At 39.5% G+C, this 16,238-nt stretch overlaps 2 protein-coding genes across 5 annotated transcripts; both read left to right on the top strand.

Moving 5' to 3' along the window:
• The first annotated feature begins 899 nt into the window (after positions 1-899).
• Positions 900-11,283, top strand: paqr5b (progestin and adipoQ receptor family member Vb). The gene is made up of 8 exons (XM_077564478.1): positions 900-1,015; positions 1,876-2,003; positions 2,877-3,082; positions 4,686-4,812; positions 5,158-5,202; positions 5,687-5,783; positions 8,823-8,967; positions 9,856-11,283. Exons 1-8 carry the CDS (start codon positions 962-964, stop codon positions 10,110-10,112), a joined length of 1,059 nt encoding a protein of 352 aa, XP_077420604.1. The 5' UTR covers positions 900-961; the 3' UTR covers positions 10,113-11,283.
• Positions 11,284-11,445: 162 nt separating this feature from the next.
• Positions 11,446-14,821, top strand: LOC144050855 (uncharacterized). Of its 4 annotated transcripts, none has more exons than XM_077564482.1 (4): positions 11,446-12,277; positions 12,652-12,724; positions 12,854-13,019; positions 13,123-14,821. In XM_077564482.1, the coding sequence occupies exons 2-4, from the start codon at positions 12,652-12,654 to the stop codon at positions 13,580-13,582; spliced, it is 699 nt and encodes a 232-aa protein (XP_077420608.1). In that variant the 5' UTR covers positions 11,446-12,277; the 3' UTR covers positions 13,583-14,821. The 4 variants fall into 4 exon arrangements, with proteins under 4 accessions (XP_077420608.1, XP_077420606.1, XP_077420605.1 ...); XM_077564480.1 differs by having other exon boundaries at positions 11,446-12,724; positions 13,123-13,399; positions 14,111-14,821; XM_077564479.1 differs by having other exon boundaries at positions 11,446-12,724.
• Positions 14,822-16,238: the final 1,417 nt, after the last annotated feature.

Genomic DNA, 16,238 nt, shown 5'->3' with positions numbered 1-16,238 from the left:
TTTCAAACAAAAACACAGCAGTCCAACTTCCAAGACTTTAGTCCTCAATATTACAACAACAGGCAATTTTTTTCCATACATGCTCGTGGACTTGTCACGTAGCATAAGCCAAATACTAAAGTAGTAAGGTATTAATAAGTAGGTTTTCCATCAACTTTTGAGATAAAACATTAACTTGGCTATTGGGTTTGAACCAAGCAAGTTTGTTTCATAATAGCTACTGATTTTAGCAGGTCACACCTTATAAATATATATATATATATTTTTTTACAAATTTATAAAAAATATATATTTATATTTATATTAATTTATAAAATAAAAATACCAGAATGGCAATACATCAAATCAATCAAAACAGAAATGTCATGCAATGTCTTCTTTCAGAGAAATTTCAAACAAGAAGTGTTTTTTTGTTGTTGTTGTTGGCAACAGTGAGCATTCTCATTAGTAAAAAGCAGGTGACAGGCCCGGGAGTTCTGGTCAGGATAGTCCATCTCTCCTTGTCTTGTCTGAAGAAGACAGATGGTGGCATGTCAGCAAGGAAGTGGCTGTGTTTACCTTCCCATGGCCTCTCACACACTTCTTATTCACGTGACGACCTGAAACTTACTTTGTATTATAAAGTCATTTATGCCTTGTTGGCGCATCTTTCAACTCTATCAAACGTTTAATGTCAGTTGTTGAACACCTCTTGTCGATGTGTGTCACAATGTTGTGATCTGTTTTGACTTTCTGTTTGTCTGTCTGTGTGTAGTATGAAGATCGGAGGAGGAGAAACTAGAAGAGGGAGTGCCACAGGTATACTGGATATTCTCGCTGGGTTTGAAAGGGTGTGGGCTGGGGTGGTGAAGGGAGGATTCCGATGGGACGGCATGGCAACACAATGCTTATAAAGATACGAGGCACACCCCGCCGGTAGTCTCAAGTCAGCTCACTCGCATGCAGACACTTTGCAGTAAGCATGCTCAGCCTCATGAAATTACCAAGGCTCGTCACCATCAATCAAGTGCCCAAAGTAAGTTTGCTGTATCTTTCATTGCAACATAGATGGTTGGGAAATCTACAGTGCTCTGTCATCACTTAAAAGTAACTAAAAAAGCAACAATGGTTTCATTTGAGGTATATTTGTACTTCAAATATGGTTTTATTTCACGTTTAGGCTCAGTAGAAACTGAATGTACCAAGACTAGAAAAAATAAAACTGGGCTCAGGGCTGAGCGACCGTGATTTATTGCACTTTAAGTGAAAGTGAAACGTTTTCTTCAACAAATATTTTCTTGCAAAAAGCTTCTGTGGATGTTTTTTTTTTTTTATGTAGCAAACAATATATAATACTGCAATACAATATTATGCCATGAGAGAATCAAATCTCAAGCAAATCAATCATTTTCAAACCCTGTAATACGTGGTAGCATGCTTTAATTGTTATGTATTTGTTTTATCTTGTTTATTCATTATAATGTATTTTTATTTGGTATGGCAACTAGTCCAGGGTGTAACCAGCCTCGCACCCAAAGTCAACTGAGACATGCAGCTCAGTCGCAACCATGATGAAGACAGGTTGCTTTGAAAATGGATGGCTATTATTATTATTATTATTATTATTTTTTTTTAATTAATAGGTCCCCCAAATAGCCATTTAAAAAAAACATTTAGATCAACATGAAGCAAAACATCTCAAAGCGTCCACCAAATTTAAAAATATTAAAATCATCATTAGATGGTCCTTTTGGCCTGTTGGAGCAGTTTTTAGGAGCCCCCCACAAACAGTAGCTCCCTGGTAGCTTCTGTAAGTTTTATGAGTGACTTGAAAATCTTGTTTATGAAAATATTTTCCCACCACATACTAATTTATTTTTCTTGTGTCTTGCTGAGGATTTCCAAGAGCACAGCATTATCTCCGGCTACCGTAACCCGCACAGCTCAGCCACGGACTGCATTTTGAGTCTCTTTCAGCTGACCAATGAGACCCTTAACATTTGGACTCACTTTTTGCCCACCTGGTAAGCACCTGCAACATCTTTTTGACATGTGCCTGCGCTCATTGTGTATTTGACATTTTTACTCTTACATGCTTTCATGCTCTATTTTAACATCAAAACACAATAAATTGCAGTGTTTTGTATTTGGTAGCTGAATTTTTTTTCTTTTGCATAATATGATACTAATCTATTTAAAAGCCTGTTGGAATGTCAGCTGCATTGAGTGCTAAATTTAGACCAATAAAGCTTTATTACACACACAAAAAAGGTTGTTTTCCCAACTCACTCACTAGTGAGTATATTGATGTTATAATGTATTTTGTCATCTATTACTATTATCAATAAAAGTAATAGAATTAAAGCATCAGCAGTAAAACCAAATGGCCCAACTTTTTTGTAATCACTCACAAGAGTCACAATCAGTTTAAATTCATTCAAGTGGGATAAACTGCATGGCAATAGACTTGTTTAAACATTTTTTTTGTATGTTATGCCTCCTACAAAGTGTGTGCCAGGCCTACAACAGACTCACAAATGTTCCCTGGCAACACATTATTTGCAGCCTTGAGTTTAACAATAGACAGACATTAACAATAGAATGATTTCATTATCATTTTACAAGCATTATTATTATTATTTTATTTTTATTTGTTTTTGTTACTTTTTGTAGCATTGCATATAATTGTCCATATAGTAGTTTTAAAAAAAACAGTCACTTCCTATTATTTTGAATGTAGTTTTTTTCTTCTTTGCATTACTTATGATCATAATTATGACCCCCAAAATTTCACATAGCTACAGCCACAGCTTGAAATGGTCTGAATTTGATTCTGCTGGAGCCAAAAGGATGAAAATGTGTTTGAATGACTCTAATCCAATTGTTCCCCCCTGCAGGTATTTCCTATGGAAACTCGTAAGCATGGTGCTGATCCAAACTGCATGGCGGCACCAGTTCAACTGGCCTCTGGTGGTTTTAAGCATTTCCACCTGCATATATCCACTGGCATCGAGCTGCGCTCACACCTTCAACAGCATGTCAGCGCGGGTGCGACACATATGCTTTTATTTTGATTATGGAGCCTTAAGTCTCTACAGCCTGGGTGAGTGTTGTGTGCACCTCATTACAATACACTCATAGGTCAATAAAAATCTAGCTTTTGCTATGATGCAATATGGTTGGACACCACTGCCAAGCATATTGTATTTATGACAGGGTTCCAGACTGCCCCTAAATGGATTCATTTTGCCCTTAAAATTTGAGACAGTGGAAGTACATTTTTCATCTACTCGCACATGTGCAACCATTAACACATTTGCTGTTTAAATATTTAGTATTATTATTGAACTTTTTTTTTTTTTTTTTTTGACCATTTCCTGCTCCACGCTTCAGCCCATTTATCAGTAATATGCAATTGGTTGGCAACCAGTTCAGGGTGTATCCCGCCTACTGCCCGCGACCCTTGTGAGGACAAGCGGTTAAGAAAATGGATGGATTGAACAAGGAGAGATTTTAGATGGATCGATTTTCTTCTTGCACCCCTACAAATTCAGGTTTGGGGTCACAATGATTCGGGGGGTAGTCTGGAGCCATGTATTATGTTAAACATGTTGTTAGATTACCTTTTCTCAAGTCTCAATCGAAACTGAGTAACGGTTAAAAAGGTAGAATTTTTGCTCTGTATTTGACCTTTTCAGATGATTATTCTGTTTCGGTTGTTCACTGTGTATACAGAAACATTATTAGAATTGTTTTATGGTTTTAAGTAAATACGGATGTTTCGATACTACTTTTTTTTCCCAGGCAGATACCAGTACTGAACTATTGAGTATTCACCAATATTGATACCTAGTGCCGATACCACTGTTATTTTTGATACATGAAATTTCCCCCCCCAAAAAACAATGACAAAAAATTTTCAACAAAGACCTACATATAATATCCCAATTTGCATTTTCCTTAAAATTGCACAATACCTGGTACGTGGTACATTTGCCCATCCCTAAAAGTAACCAAGCCATTTTTTTTTGAAAGCTCAATATTATTCATTTGTCAGCCTGCCCGAATCAACAAGTCATCTTCATCGCTCTTTTATTTTTTATTTTTTTCGCGCGCGTGCGTGCATAAGTGTGAGTTTGTGCTCATTAATTCTATTAATACAGAGTCCCGCCAGAGTCGTGAAGTTGTCAGGAGACCAGAGGAAGGATCAAAGAAAAGAAAGATGAAACAAAGTTAAATCCAACACCAACCAGACACCACCTAGAGTTATAAAACCAGAATCTTTCACCAACCCCAGAAACATCTCAATTTCAACAAATTAGGGAGAAATCAAGAGACCAGAGGATAGGAAGGAGGGATAGATGAAGCAGAATGAGATCCAGCATTTTTCTTAAAATTGCATGAAATCAATGGCAATTTTCTATTTTTCAAATTTATAGTTGCTCATTGTAAAATGGCAGTCGCGAGTACCGATAGCTTGAAATAAGGCCGGGTATCAGCCCAGTACCGATACCTGGCATTAGCACACGCCCATCCCTAAAAGTAACCAAACCATGTTAATGGGTGCATTATTTTCTTTTCTTATTATGTGCACTACTTGATCTACCGTACCCAGATACTGATGAATAAAACATCATAGAATAATTTACAGTTGTGACTCAAACCGTTGAAAGTGAAGTTTCCAAAACAAATGTGCTGCATTTCAGGTATTGCTGTTACATATTCAGCTTACGTGTTCCCAGACAAGTGGGTAAACAGCATCTTCCACCATTGCTTTATCCCCGTTGCTCTGCTTAACTCCATCATATGCACTGGCTTGTCCTGCTACTCCAGGTATGGTAAGAAATGTTATCTCTTTGGGAGGGGCATGTCATGCTTGGCAACACACCAGCTATTGCCGTGTGAATTGGGATGACAGCTACAGTATCTGTTAACTGTTAGTGGCAATTACGCAGTATGCATAGTATGCATAATTATTCTATTGAGTGAATATATGATTTAGGGAAGTCTTTCATGTCTTACCGGCGAGCTGCAAAGGCAACATCTAAATTCAGGCTGTTATATTGTGTATGTAAATCATCACATTGAAGTACTAAGCACACTTGAGTTGTGGATAGTAGATCCTGTCATCAGATGATTTTTCTTCCACCCCTCCCATTTGTTGATGTATTTTGCCAGGCTTGGATCACCATTCCTTCATAATAATCATGATGTTGTAAAGAGGTAAGCATTTTGCATTTCCTTTATTGCAATGTGTCCAAAAATATGTCAGTTTTCCACCCTTGGGATTGTGTCATTGTCTTTCACCTTCAGACAATCTTTTGTTGTTATAACTAGAGGAAGAGCAACTCCAAACAGCGATAAACTGCATTTGTAGTTTCAGCTGAAAGTGCTTGGAACAATAAACAGAGGCAAAACTTGTTTTAAAGAAACCTCCTGACTTTAATTAAGTCAAAACTTTTGGCATTGTCCCATTTTAATGTAACAAAAAGTGTGACAGAAAAAGCTTGTATCGGAGGGTGAATATTATATAATGTAAACTGTTATTGCGATGGGATCTTTTTAAAAATTCAGCCCCCAAGCATACTCATTTTACATGTTTTTTTTCCCGTAGGACGACATGTATTTCAATGTTGTAAATTGATGCATTTATAAATTGTAAGGCCATGCAAAAAGCATGAACATGATTTCTTTTCATTTATTTCAGATTCCCTGAGTGTCAGAGTCCACGGTTCAGTAAAGCGCTCCGTCTTCTTGCTTTTGCCTACCCTTCCTTGTTTGACAGCATTCCTCTCTTTTACAGGGTAGGGCCACACTTGTATTAAGGGTCCAAAATAGCAAAAAAAAAAAAGACAACAACAAAAATAAAACTGAATTTAATTTAGTGGTTCCCTTGCGCAAAACTCAATGCTCCATTCATGAAATGATACATGCATGGATGACATGGGACTTTGCCATGCTCAGCACAGTAGTCCATTGGTTGGCACTATAAAGCAGTGCCAGCCCATCCTGTGCGGAGTTTCAGTATTCAGAATATTTATTGTCATTGTCACAAAGGAACAACGAAACTTCGTTTGGAGCATCCATATAGCAGAGTTGGTAAAGTGCAAAATCCCACAAAATAAAAACCCATAAAATAACCCAGAGTAAACATTCGACATAGGACATAGTACAACAAAGACTAAGCGCAACTTAAGGTCTTGTCATTAATAAAGTGCAGATCAGACATATTCACATACCTGAAAATGACATTGTGTATCAGTGCAAAACCGGATCAAAGTTATTGTTGTTGTTGGATGTTTTTATTGTCTATAAAGGGGAGGCAGAGAGGGAAGAGGAGCAGAGTTCAGTAAACTCACAGCCTGTGGATACAGACTGTTGGCCAGTCTTGATGTTCTGGCCCGTATGGACCTGTACCTTCTCCCTGAGGGCAGCAGGTGGAAAAGGTGGTGAGTCGGATGGTGCTGGTCCCGTAAGATGTTGCGATAATGTCCTGAGTGCAGCTAGAGAACCACACTAAGAATCCACATGTTAGAATGCTTCTGATGGCACGGTTGTAAAAGTTCACCATCAGAGATCTGGGAATGTAAGCGCTTCTCTGCTTCCTCAAATAGTAGAGGCGTTGTTGTGCCTTGCCCACTGCTGTGGAAATGTGATCACCTCAGGACAGGTCCTCAGTCACTGTTAACACCAGAAAATGGAAGCTTCTTCTCCTCTCCACCACATCGTTGCCTATAGAGAGAGGTTGATGGTTGATGTGTTTTTTTCCTACGGAAATCCACCACAATCTCCTTGGTCTTTTTGGTGTTTAGAGCCAAGTTGTTGTTGTGGCACCATGACTGCAGATCTTGCACCTCTCTCCTATAGTTTGCCTCATTGTCATTGGAGATGAGTCCGAGCACGGTGGTGTAATCGGCAAACTTGACGATGAGGTTTGACGAAGAGGAGGCAGAGCAGTCATGAGTGTACAGGGTGTAACGCAGAGGGCCCAGAACACACCCTTGAGGGGCACCGGTGTTGATGACAAGGGTGGAGGAGGTGTCTTTGCCCGCTCTGTCACTCTGCGTGCGGTTGGTTAAAAAGTCCACAGTCCAATTGCACAGGGGGGTGTTGAGTCCCATATGGTGGAGCTTTGACCGTAGTTTAAATGGCCGGACGGTGTTAAAGGCAGAGCTAGTCCACAAAGAGGAGCCATGCATGGTTGTTTTTAAGCTCTAGGTGCTCTAAAAGTACATGCAGCACCGTGGCAATGGCGTTCTCAGTTGACCGGTTCATTCTGTATGCAAATTGGTGCGGGTCCAATGATGGTGGTAGGGCAGCTTTAATGTGTTTGATGACCAGTCTCTCCAGGCATTTGGCAGGGATGGAGGTGAGAGACACAGGTCTGAAGTCATCCAGACATGTGACCTTGGACTTTTGGAAAAGGAAGCTGCTTTAAAGCAGGCAGGGACCAGCGAGCTGGACAGTGAGCTGTTGTAGATAGAGGTGAAGACGTCTGCCAGCTCCGCAGCACAGTCTTTCAGCACGCGGCCTAGAACTCCATCTGGACCAGCCGCCTTTCTGGTGTTAATGCTGCGAAAGGCACATCTCACCTCAAGCATGCTCAGGACTGCGGGGTCGGTCAGTGGGTCGTTTACACTTCCTTGCTTGTGTGGATACTCCAACTTCCTCCCACATTCCTGTGGCCATTTAGGACATTACTTGTAATGTTCCTTGTTAATTGCTGATGGCTTCTTGAACTTATGAGTGGCATATAAAGAGGGTGACAGGTTAGTTTTATTGGATAAGTGATGTAAAACAACAAGGTTCCATGAGTACCAAAAATATGTCTTTGCGCCTGTGTCTTATGTCTATGGGTGTGTGACGTGACATGTGTCTGTGTCTATCGAATGTTGAACTGTCCTTATGTCCATGCTAGGTGTATATGTACGTGCTTATGATAGGCGTATAGGCTAGTGCATATGCTATATGTTCATGATAGGTGTATATGCTAGTTGTATATGCTACGTGTCTATGCTAGTTGTATATGCTACCTGTTATTGGACAATGTCATTGCTACTTGTTACCTTGTGTCGTTTGGATGTGCTATTTCAACGTGGTTATGCTTTATTGGTACCGCCGTGGCACCGGCAGCGGCGCCCATACTGGTACTGTAGCTTCTAGATCGGCTCGGAGAACTCCGTTGGCCGAGGACGGCACGCTACGCCAGCTCCAACCAACAAGTACGTTACGTTAAAGTATGTTAATGGAGCTCGACTCCTCTGCACCTAGCATATACAATTAGCATAGACACGTAGCATATGCACATAGCATATACACCTAGCATAGTGTGATCATATTCCTATTTCCAAAAAAGAGGACACTTGCCCAGGCCTTGAAATTGTGGTACCAGTCGCAGTTACACAGTGTACTTTACCTCATATTGGTCATGCAATGCACCCGGACATTTTCATGAATTTATAAATATCCTGGATGCCCGAACAGGACGTAAGAAAATGGTCTGTCCTACCTAAAGACGACACATTTGGTCACCCTAACCTAGTATGGACACATAACATATTCACCTAGCATATGCGCCTATCATAGGCATGTACATATACACTTAGCATGGACACAAGGACAGTTCAACATTCAATAGACAGACATATCTTAGACACAGACATATGACACTCATATATAAGACATAGGCGCAAAGACATATTTTTGGCACTCATGGAACCCCATATTAAACTACATGTAACAAAGTATAGTATTATTAAGACTAAAAGAAATATTTCCAGCTGCTGCAGTGATACACCTTGAAACAAGTTGATTATATTTACCATAGTGCACTCTTTTCCCAGCTGTTCCTATGTGAAGGGGAAGGCTGCACAGATAACGATGCCAATGCCTTCCACTACACCCACATGGCATTGGCTTTTCTCACTGGCTTCCTGTATGCAACGCATTTACCTGAGCGCCTGGCGCCTGGCAGCTTCGACTATTTTGGTGAGTCCAATCTGAGATGTCAATTGTTTCATTCTTGGGGCAGACTAAGTTGAGAATTGCCTTTTGTCTCATGCATGAAAACCAAGTTCAAGCAAATGTAATCCTTGGGTTGAATTATTCAACATTAACTATAACAAACAGAAACTGCTCAGTCAATATAAATAACAACTGATTGACATCTAAAACGGTGAAGATCAGGGGTTCAGAAAATTTAGTATTCTAGTGATTATTCAATAAATTAATTAGATAGTCAGATCACATTTTATTCTATTTTTAAACATTTTCCCAGTCAGCCTGCTTTCATGAAAGAATACAAAAATCGGAGAATAATTACTGTTGAGAAGCTGCAATCAGAGGCTCTTTACTCTCTATTTAAAATAGTTGTTGGCTAATTTGATGATCGACTAGTTCTTTCTTTATTCGCCTTTTTTTTTGTTTGTTTTTTGACAAAAAGTCAAAATTAAACAACAGTCAGTAGCGGACAATCCCCACAAGCACTTATACACACACATTTATGAAAAAAAAATGCTGTTTGTTGTCAGTCTTTAAATGATCAGACACCAGTTACACACGACTGTGATCGATGCAAAACACATTTGTAAAAAACCCTATTTCAGGAAATAGCATGTGCTAGACTTTTTTGCCGGGCATTTTTATGTAGGCCTATGGGATAATTTAGATTTTTTTTTTTAAAAAAGATAATGACAAACCTACAGTATTTATTATGCAAAGAAAATACACAAATATTATAAACTTACCAAGCAAGCAAGTGATGCTGCAGACGGAACGTATTGATTTCTTACCATACACAGCTACAGTGTGAAAATGTTCATTTCAGTGTGTAAACAACTGTTAAAAACTGTAACTGTGTTATGCCTCCTTCTGCAGGTCACAGTCATCAACTTTTCCATGTCTTTGCCATCCTTTGCACCCACTTCCAAATGATGGCCGTTGAGCAAGACATGGTATTGCGACGTTCCTGGCTTCTCGACCACTCCCTACCTATCACCTTTGCCAACTCGTTGGGTGTAACACTACTTTGTCTACTGGCCAACCTGATCATCATCCTCATCTTCAGCCTACCTCTCCTTTCTGCACCAATCGGTCAGCAAAAGGAACATAAGAGACAAGTAAAGGCACACTGACTTTTGGCTTGTGGTATGGCACAGAACTCCAAGCTGGTCTTTGGATAAATCAACATCTATTGTTATGTGGAGTAGGCTATGAAACATGTTTTTTGTTCTTGTTGTTTTTTTGGAAACTGATGAGCTGTCTATGTGAATCACAAGATTCTATCCACACTGAAAAGATAGTGATAGTTAGCCTTTAAATTACTGTGATGACTGCTGTTGTATGTGATGCAAATTGATGATCTTAGTATGTTACATAAACACAATGAAAATACGGGCTACATCTAAATAAATAACAATATTTATTTCTTCAAACCTATAACGGCAAAGTGCCAAAGTATGTCGATTACATCAACATTTGTGTGAAACAGTGAACTAAATTAGATTTTCTGCATTCTCTGATGATGATTGTTAGATATTATTAACATTTAAATTATTTATTTCATATATTAACCATTGTTATACATTATTAACATTTATATTCTTTATATTAACCTTGTCAAAATGTTTTGTAGATGTGAGGTAGTGTTGAACTCAGTATAATTTGACCTTAAGATGGAACATATTGTTTGGTCTAAAAAATTCCTTCTCAGTGTTCTGTGCGAAAACACACATTTGGTCCTTGAGAACAGAATCTGTCTCGAACACACACACCCCTGACCCTGACTCTGTTTTCGCCATCGCTCACGGAAAAGTACCCAGAGAGTATGTTTTGTCTACAAATGAAAGAGAGGCGGTCTGTTTAACTATAAGAAGCCATTTTACACGCGGAAGAGACACATTCAGACTCTGAAATTCCACCTGTTACGTGATGTTTGGAGTCTGTCACGATGTCCAGAGATCTCAGTTTTTTTTTATTAAATCATTTTTGCAAAGGTATTTTTTCTTACATTAAATCTGTCTTCAAATTTTGGAACACGCAAAGAGGACAAATAATTTTATTCCTCTTCATGATCCACACATGAGGATAATTATTGAAGAGCTTGAAATGATTAAGTGAGCAAAAAGTGAAAATAGCACTGTCGTACAGTGTTTTGTTTACTGCTTTTAACCTTGACGCTTTCATCTGCATTGTGCTTGTACACAACCTATGGAATTTTACACAGATTATTATTTTTTGCCTGAACATTTTTAAAATGTAGGCTATATTTATTTATTCGAAATTAAAGCTTATTTGTGTAACGTTTTTTGATTTTTTTTTTTTTTAATAAGTAAAACTTTACGTGGTTATTTGCTGTCATGAACTGTAGCTTTTAATCAAAATACACTATGTGTGTGTCACTTTCCCCCGCTACGCTCACTCATACATACTAACATGGTCTCCCGGGCGGAGTAGCGAACACACAGTTCACTCTGTTGTATACATACTGCTTGTTTATTTATTTATTTATTTTACTGCAATTGTGTTAACATATCTATGCCATTGTTACTTTATATGACCCATAGTATCTTCATAAAAGGCAGGTGATGACTTGGACAGGATATTTTCAGATAATTGTAAAAAAAAAAAAAAGGTATTTAATTAACATCAAACATGGAAATTACCAATTTAGTGCTTTCTCATAATCTTTTGTATCATTTTAGGAGTGAATATAGGATTATAAATAAAAGTATAAAGTCATAACAACTCATGGTAGTTCAGAAATTGCTTCTTTGCTGCCGGTTGCCAAGGTAAATGCTTTGCTTAGCAACCGTTGCTATGCAACACAGCAATCTTGGTGTTTTATCACATTTTGAGCAATTCCTACACCGATTAACTAGAGACTATATAATCTGATGGCATGTGAAGCAATTGATGGCGTTCTCCCCGACAGGGTATCCGGTCTGGTGTCGGTGAAGAGGAAGCGTGGCTACTATATGATGGCCACGCTGCACTCCCTCTTCTCCAAGTCTTCCTCCAAAGAGCACTCGTCCATGCTGGTCGCCAAAATTCATATCCCAATATATTTTCTCTTTCTCTTTCTCTCTCGCTCTATGTCTGTCTCTCTCTCTCTCCACTTTACTGTCTCTCTTATTAATGTCCCTGTCTCGCTCACTCAACCAATCACTCTGTGCATCTAGTCTCAGTTATATTCCTGGATGTGGTCTCAACTCCGATTGTCTCGTGCCTGGGTCGGCCTGTGGTTAAACGACGCTAATGACGTGTGGAAGTGGGTAGACAGAAGTCTTTACACTGGATTGTAAGTGTTCATCTGGTATCACTCAAATTGTTCCTCCGCTCACTACAGATGATGATAAAGACTTTTTGTTGCTCATGGACAAAATCACTGAAAAGACTGCAGTCGGTTTTATTTGACAAAATAGTCATCACTGGAGTATCAATTACTTTTCAAGACCAAACTGGTATTGGCGACAATGTTTTCCTTGAGGCGAACTGTTTGCTATCCTCTGCTCGTCTTGCAACTTTGAAATGTTAAAAGGTAATCCAACAGGTGTAACTTCTCGTGTAATGAGAGGGCAAACAGCCAAATTGTGTTTATCTCAGTGTTTAACCTTAAGATGGCACCAAACACATGGGGAACCAAATAACCAATATGATGAATTCTGTTTTGAGATGTTGTCCAATGGTTTCTTGAACGACCTTAAATGTGACAGACAGTGGATCTACATCTGCAAGAGCACATTGGGTGAGTCCACATCTTGATTTGGGGCTGTCACCTCATGGACAAACGGGGAAGTGCATTACCAATAACTGAACATTTGCATGTTTGTCTTTTAATATGCGTACTCCTTTTAAATGCATTGGATCCCAGCAGACAACCCCTCTACTCCTCCTCAGCCAACCTACCCCCCCACTCCTCCTCCTTGCCTTCCTTGTCGTGCCCTCCAACCAACACCAGCACAAGGTGACGTCCCATCCGGCATCCACGGCCAACAACATGGACGCTTCCAGCATGCTTACTTTGTACACGCAGCAAGCAAGTGAGTTGAAATGAATTCCCGCGTCCTTATTGTTGTCGTGTCTTACAAATCGTTTGTGCTGGTGCGCAGGATGAATTCCTAGCTGACTTTTCTGGCCTTTTAGGCGTTGGACGCTGCATCGCCATCCAAGGACGAGTCAGAGAGGCGGCAAAGAGGTACGTAAGCGCACGTGGGCACATGTGGCCTCACGTCACCTGGCCACTTGTTTGTGTCTGGGCAGTTTTACCTTCAGCCTGCGTGCAGACGATGGCCCGGTGCTGACCGGGCTCCCTGACCTCCAAACACAAAACACCACGCTCAACTCCAACAGCTTGGTCAGCTGGAAAGTCCAGGGGGAGACGCAGGAGGACTTCCCCTTTGTACCGCAACGTGACTTTGAGGTAACAAACGTGACAGCCGCCCGTCCAAAATCCCGTTTGGTGGATCACGAGCAACATGTTGACGCTGCCGGCCCTCTTGTTGGTCTTTCGATTGTCATCAGCTGCGAGGCAGAGCGTTTCCACATGAGCGTGGACGGCGCTTACTGGCTGGATTCAGCCCATCGCGAGCCCGTCCAGTGTTAGATATTATTAACATTTAAATTCTTTATTTTCATATATTAACCATTGTTATACATTGTTAACATTTTAATTCTTTATATTAACCTTGTCGAAATGTTTTGTGGACGTGGATAGCAGGTAGTGATGAGCTCAGTATAATTTGACCTTAAGCTGGGACATATTATTTGGTCTAGAAGTTCCTTCTCTGTGGGAAAACACATTTGGTCCTTGAGAACAGAATCTGTTTTGAACACGCACCCCTGACTCTGTTTTCGCCATCGCTCATGGAAAAGTACCCAGAGAGTATGTTTTGTCTACAAATGAAAGAGAGGCAGTCGGTTTTAACTATAAGAAGCCATTTTACACGCGGAAGAGACACATTCGGCACTCTGAAGTTCCACCTGTTATGTGATGTTCGGAGCATGTCACGATGTCCAGAGATCTCTGTTAGATTAAATTCATTTTTGCAAAGGTGTTTTTTCTTACATTAAATCTGTCTTCAAGTTTTGGAACACGCAAAGAGGACAAATAATTATATTCCTCTTTCACCAGCCGTGCTCCAGCTACTTCCCACAAAGCATCGGTGGGGGGGACGTGGGTCTGATGTACGTCCAGCTCATGTGATCGCCGCAAAATCGGAGCCGCTACTTCCTGTTTTCACGTCAACCGTCGCAGTAAACATTGGCGTCAAAATTTGGAATAGTACTAACTTGCTTTTTGGATTTGCAACATGTTAAAGGTCTCTTTTTTGCTTTCTATTTACATGATAGACATGTTTGTTTTCAGATGGTTATTAAAAAAAAAAAGTGCAAGGAGCTCCCAGGCTCAGCGGCACGTCACCTCAAGTCCACCGAAAACTATTTGGCTCCCTCAAGATCTCAACAGCAAATCAACTTTTCCAAATTGACACTTGAAGTCAAATGTTCATCTTGGTTCTACAAAAACAAATTGCCAGCATTTTGGCTCTGATGCAGTCAGAGAGTCAAAGAAAACAAATCTCTTATTGGCCATCTCATTAAAAAAAAAGTTTTTTCAAAATGAGAAGTATCGGCAACTGCCCTCAACCGACGGCCATGTGCTCTGCCTGGGACTTCCCTCATTACTACTTTTTTTCTTTTTCATTATTGTTTTATTCTGTTTAATGTAGTGTTTTTTGGAACTCAATTCTATTGTAAGCGCTAATGCAACTTTTTGTTCAACCATCATAAGCACTCACTGCTACCACCACATGTTACCATTCAATAATAAAAGCATCCCAGCATATACCAGGACTCGTCATTGGCTGAATGAGCTTCCACTTTCTCTTTTTTTTGTAAATGTTGTCAAAAGTAGAAAAGTAGATGAACATCATTAGAACCGTGCTAAACGTCCACCTAACAACCTTTTCTACCTAGAATCATAATGTAAAGAAATAAAGCAGCCTTCAAATACCACCCAAAAATGTATTGTCTACAACATGAATTAACAAGAGAAATAGGCATTGTGAATTCCAGGCAATAGCATTAACAGTATGCCAGCATAATCAAATATGCTCGCATCAGATGCTAACAAATGCTAACCTTAATGACTCGTAACATTTTTTGCAACATTTGCATCCTCAAAAAGATGAATTTACTTGTAAAACACATTGCAGTGGTGTCAGTAGGCCTTTTTTTTTAGGGATGTTGAAGTTCCCCTAAAATGACATGTACTTTTAATGTTTTTTTATTTTTACAAAACGTATCAAATGTCTTTCAAATTGATTATGACAATGAAATTGTGGGGGTTGTTTTGCTTCTGCAATCACAAATCCTGAAAACAAGAGATCACTGATTGACTCCCGAAGTTGTCAACAGAGGGCGGTGTTACAAATATAAGTCTGCAGAGGCGTTAAATCCAAGTACAGAATGTAAAAACCTCATGCCTCAATTTGGCTTTAGCCACAGCACCTGTGGTTAAAGCCAAACTGTGGCTTTTCTTTCTGGAACTGGATTTGACAACCCTTAAGTCTAAAATGTATACAAAAAACCTTAGGGGTACACCTGTTATAACGTGAAGCAAAATAAATAAATAAATGCATATGTAAACTTAAAACAAAAAAGAAAAAAGTACACAACACACAAACATCATCAATGACACGCATCTTCCATAACAATTTAAAAAATTTGCAAAAGTAGATAAACGACTTAAATGAAAACATATCCGTCCATCCACCCATGCACTCGTCAATGGCTTTTATTTTTTGCCTGCACTATTGTTACAGTCGCTGTGAACGACACCGGAAGTTGGAGCACACAACGATCACTTAACTTACGGGTTTTGTGAAAAATGTCTATAATATGCTCTATGTGATCTCACTAGTCTAAACATGACATTCTGATTGATAACGCAAATTGCAGACGTTTGGATCCAAATCAGGGGGCAGCCATTTTGCCATTTGCTGTCGACTGAAGATGACATCACAGTTGCTCAGGGCGAAGGCATTGACCAATCACAGCTGACCTATTTTCCGAAGTTGAGCTCTGATTGGTTGTTGCCTGAGACCTGACCAACAATTATGTCATTTTCAAGTGGCAAAATGGCCGCCTTCTTATCTTGATAAAATAAATGCTGCATTTTGCTGCTTAACTCATATTCCACATTCACTACCACAATACTTTATTACAGTTTATCTCTATAGGTTTGGCACATTTCTTGAAAC

The sequence above is a fragment of the Vanacampus margaritifer genome, chromosome 4, assembly GCF_051991255.1.
Source record: "Vanacampus margaritifer isolate UIUO_Vmar chromosome 4, RoL_Vmar_1.0, whole genome shotgun sequence".
Taxonomy (NCBI): Eukaryota; Metazoa; Chordata; class Actinopteri; order Syngnathiformes; family Syngnathidae; genus Vanacampus; species Vanacampus margaritifer.
This window is presented reverse-complemented; position numbering and strand designations above follow the sequence as displayed.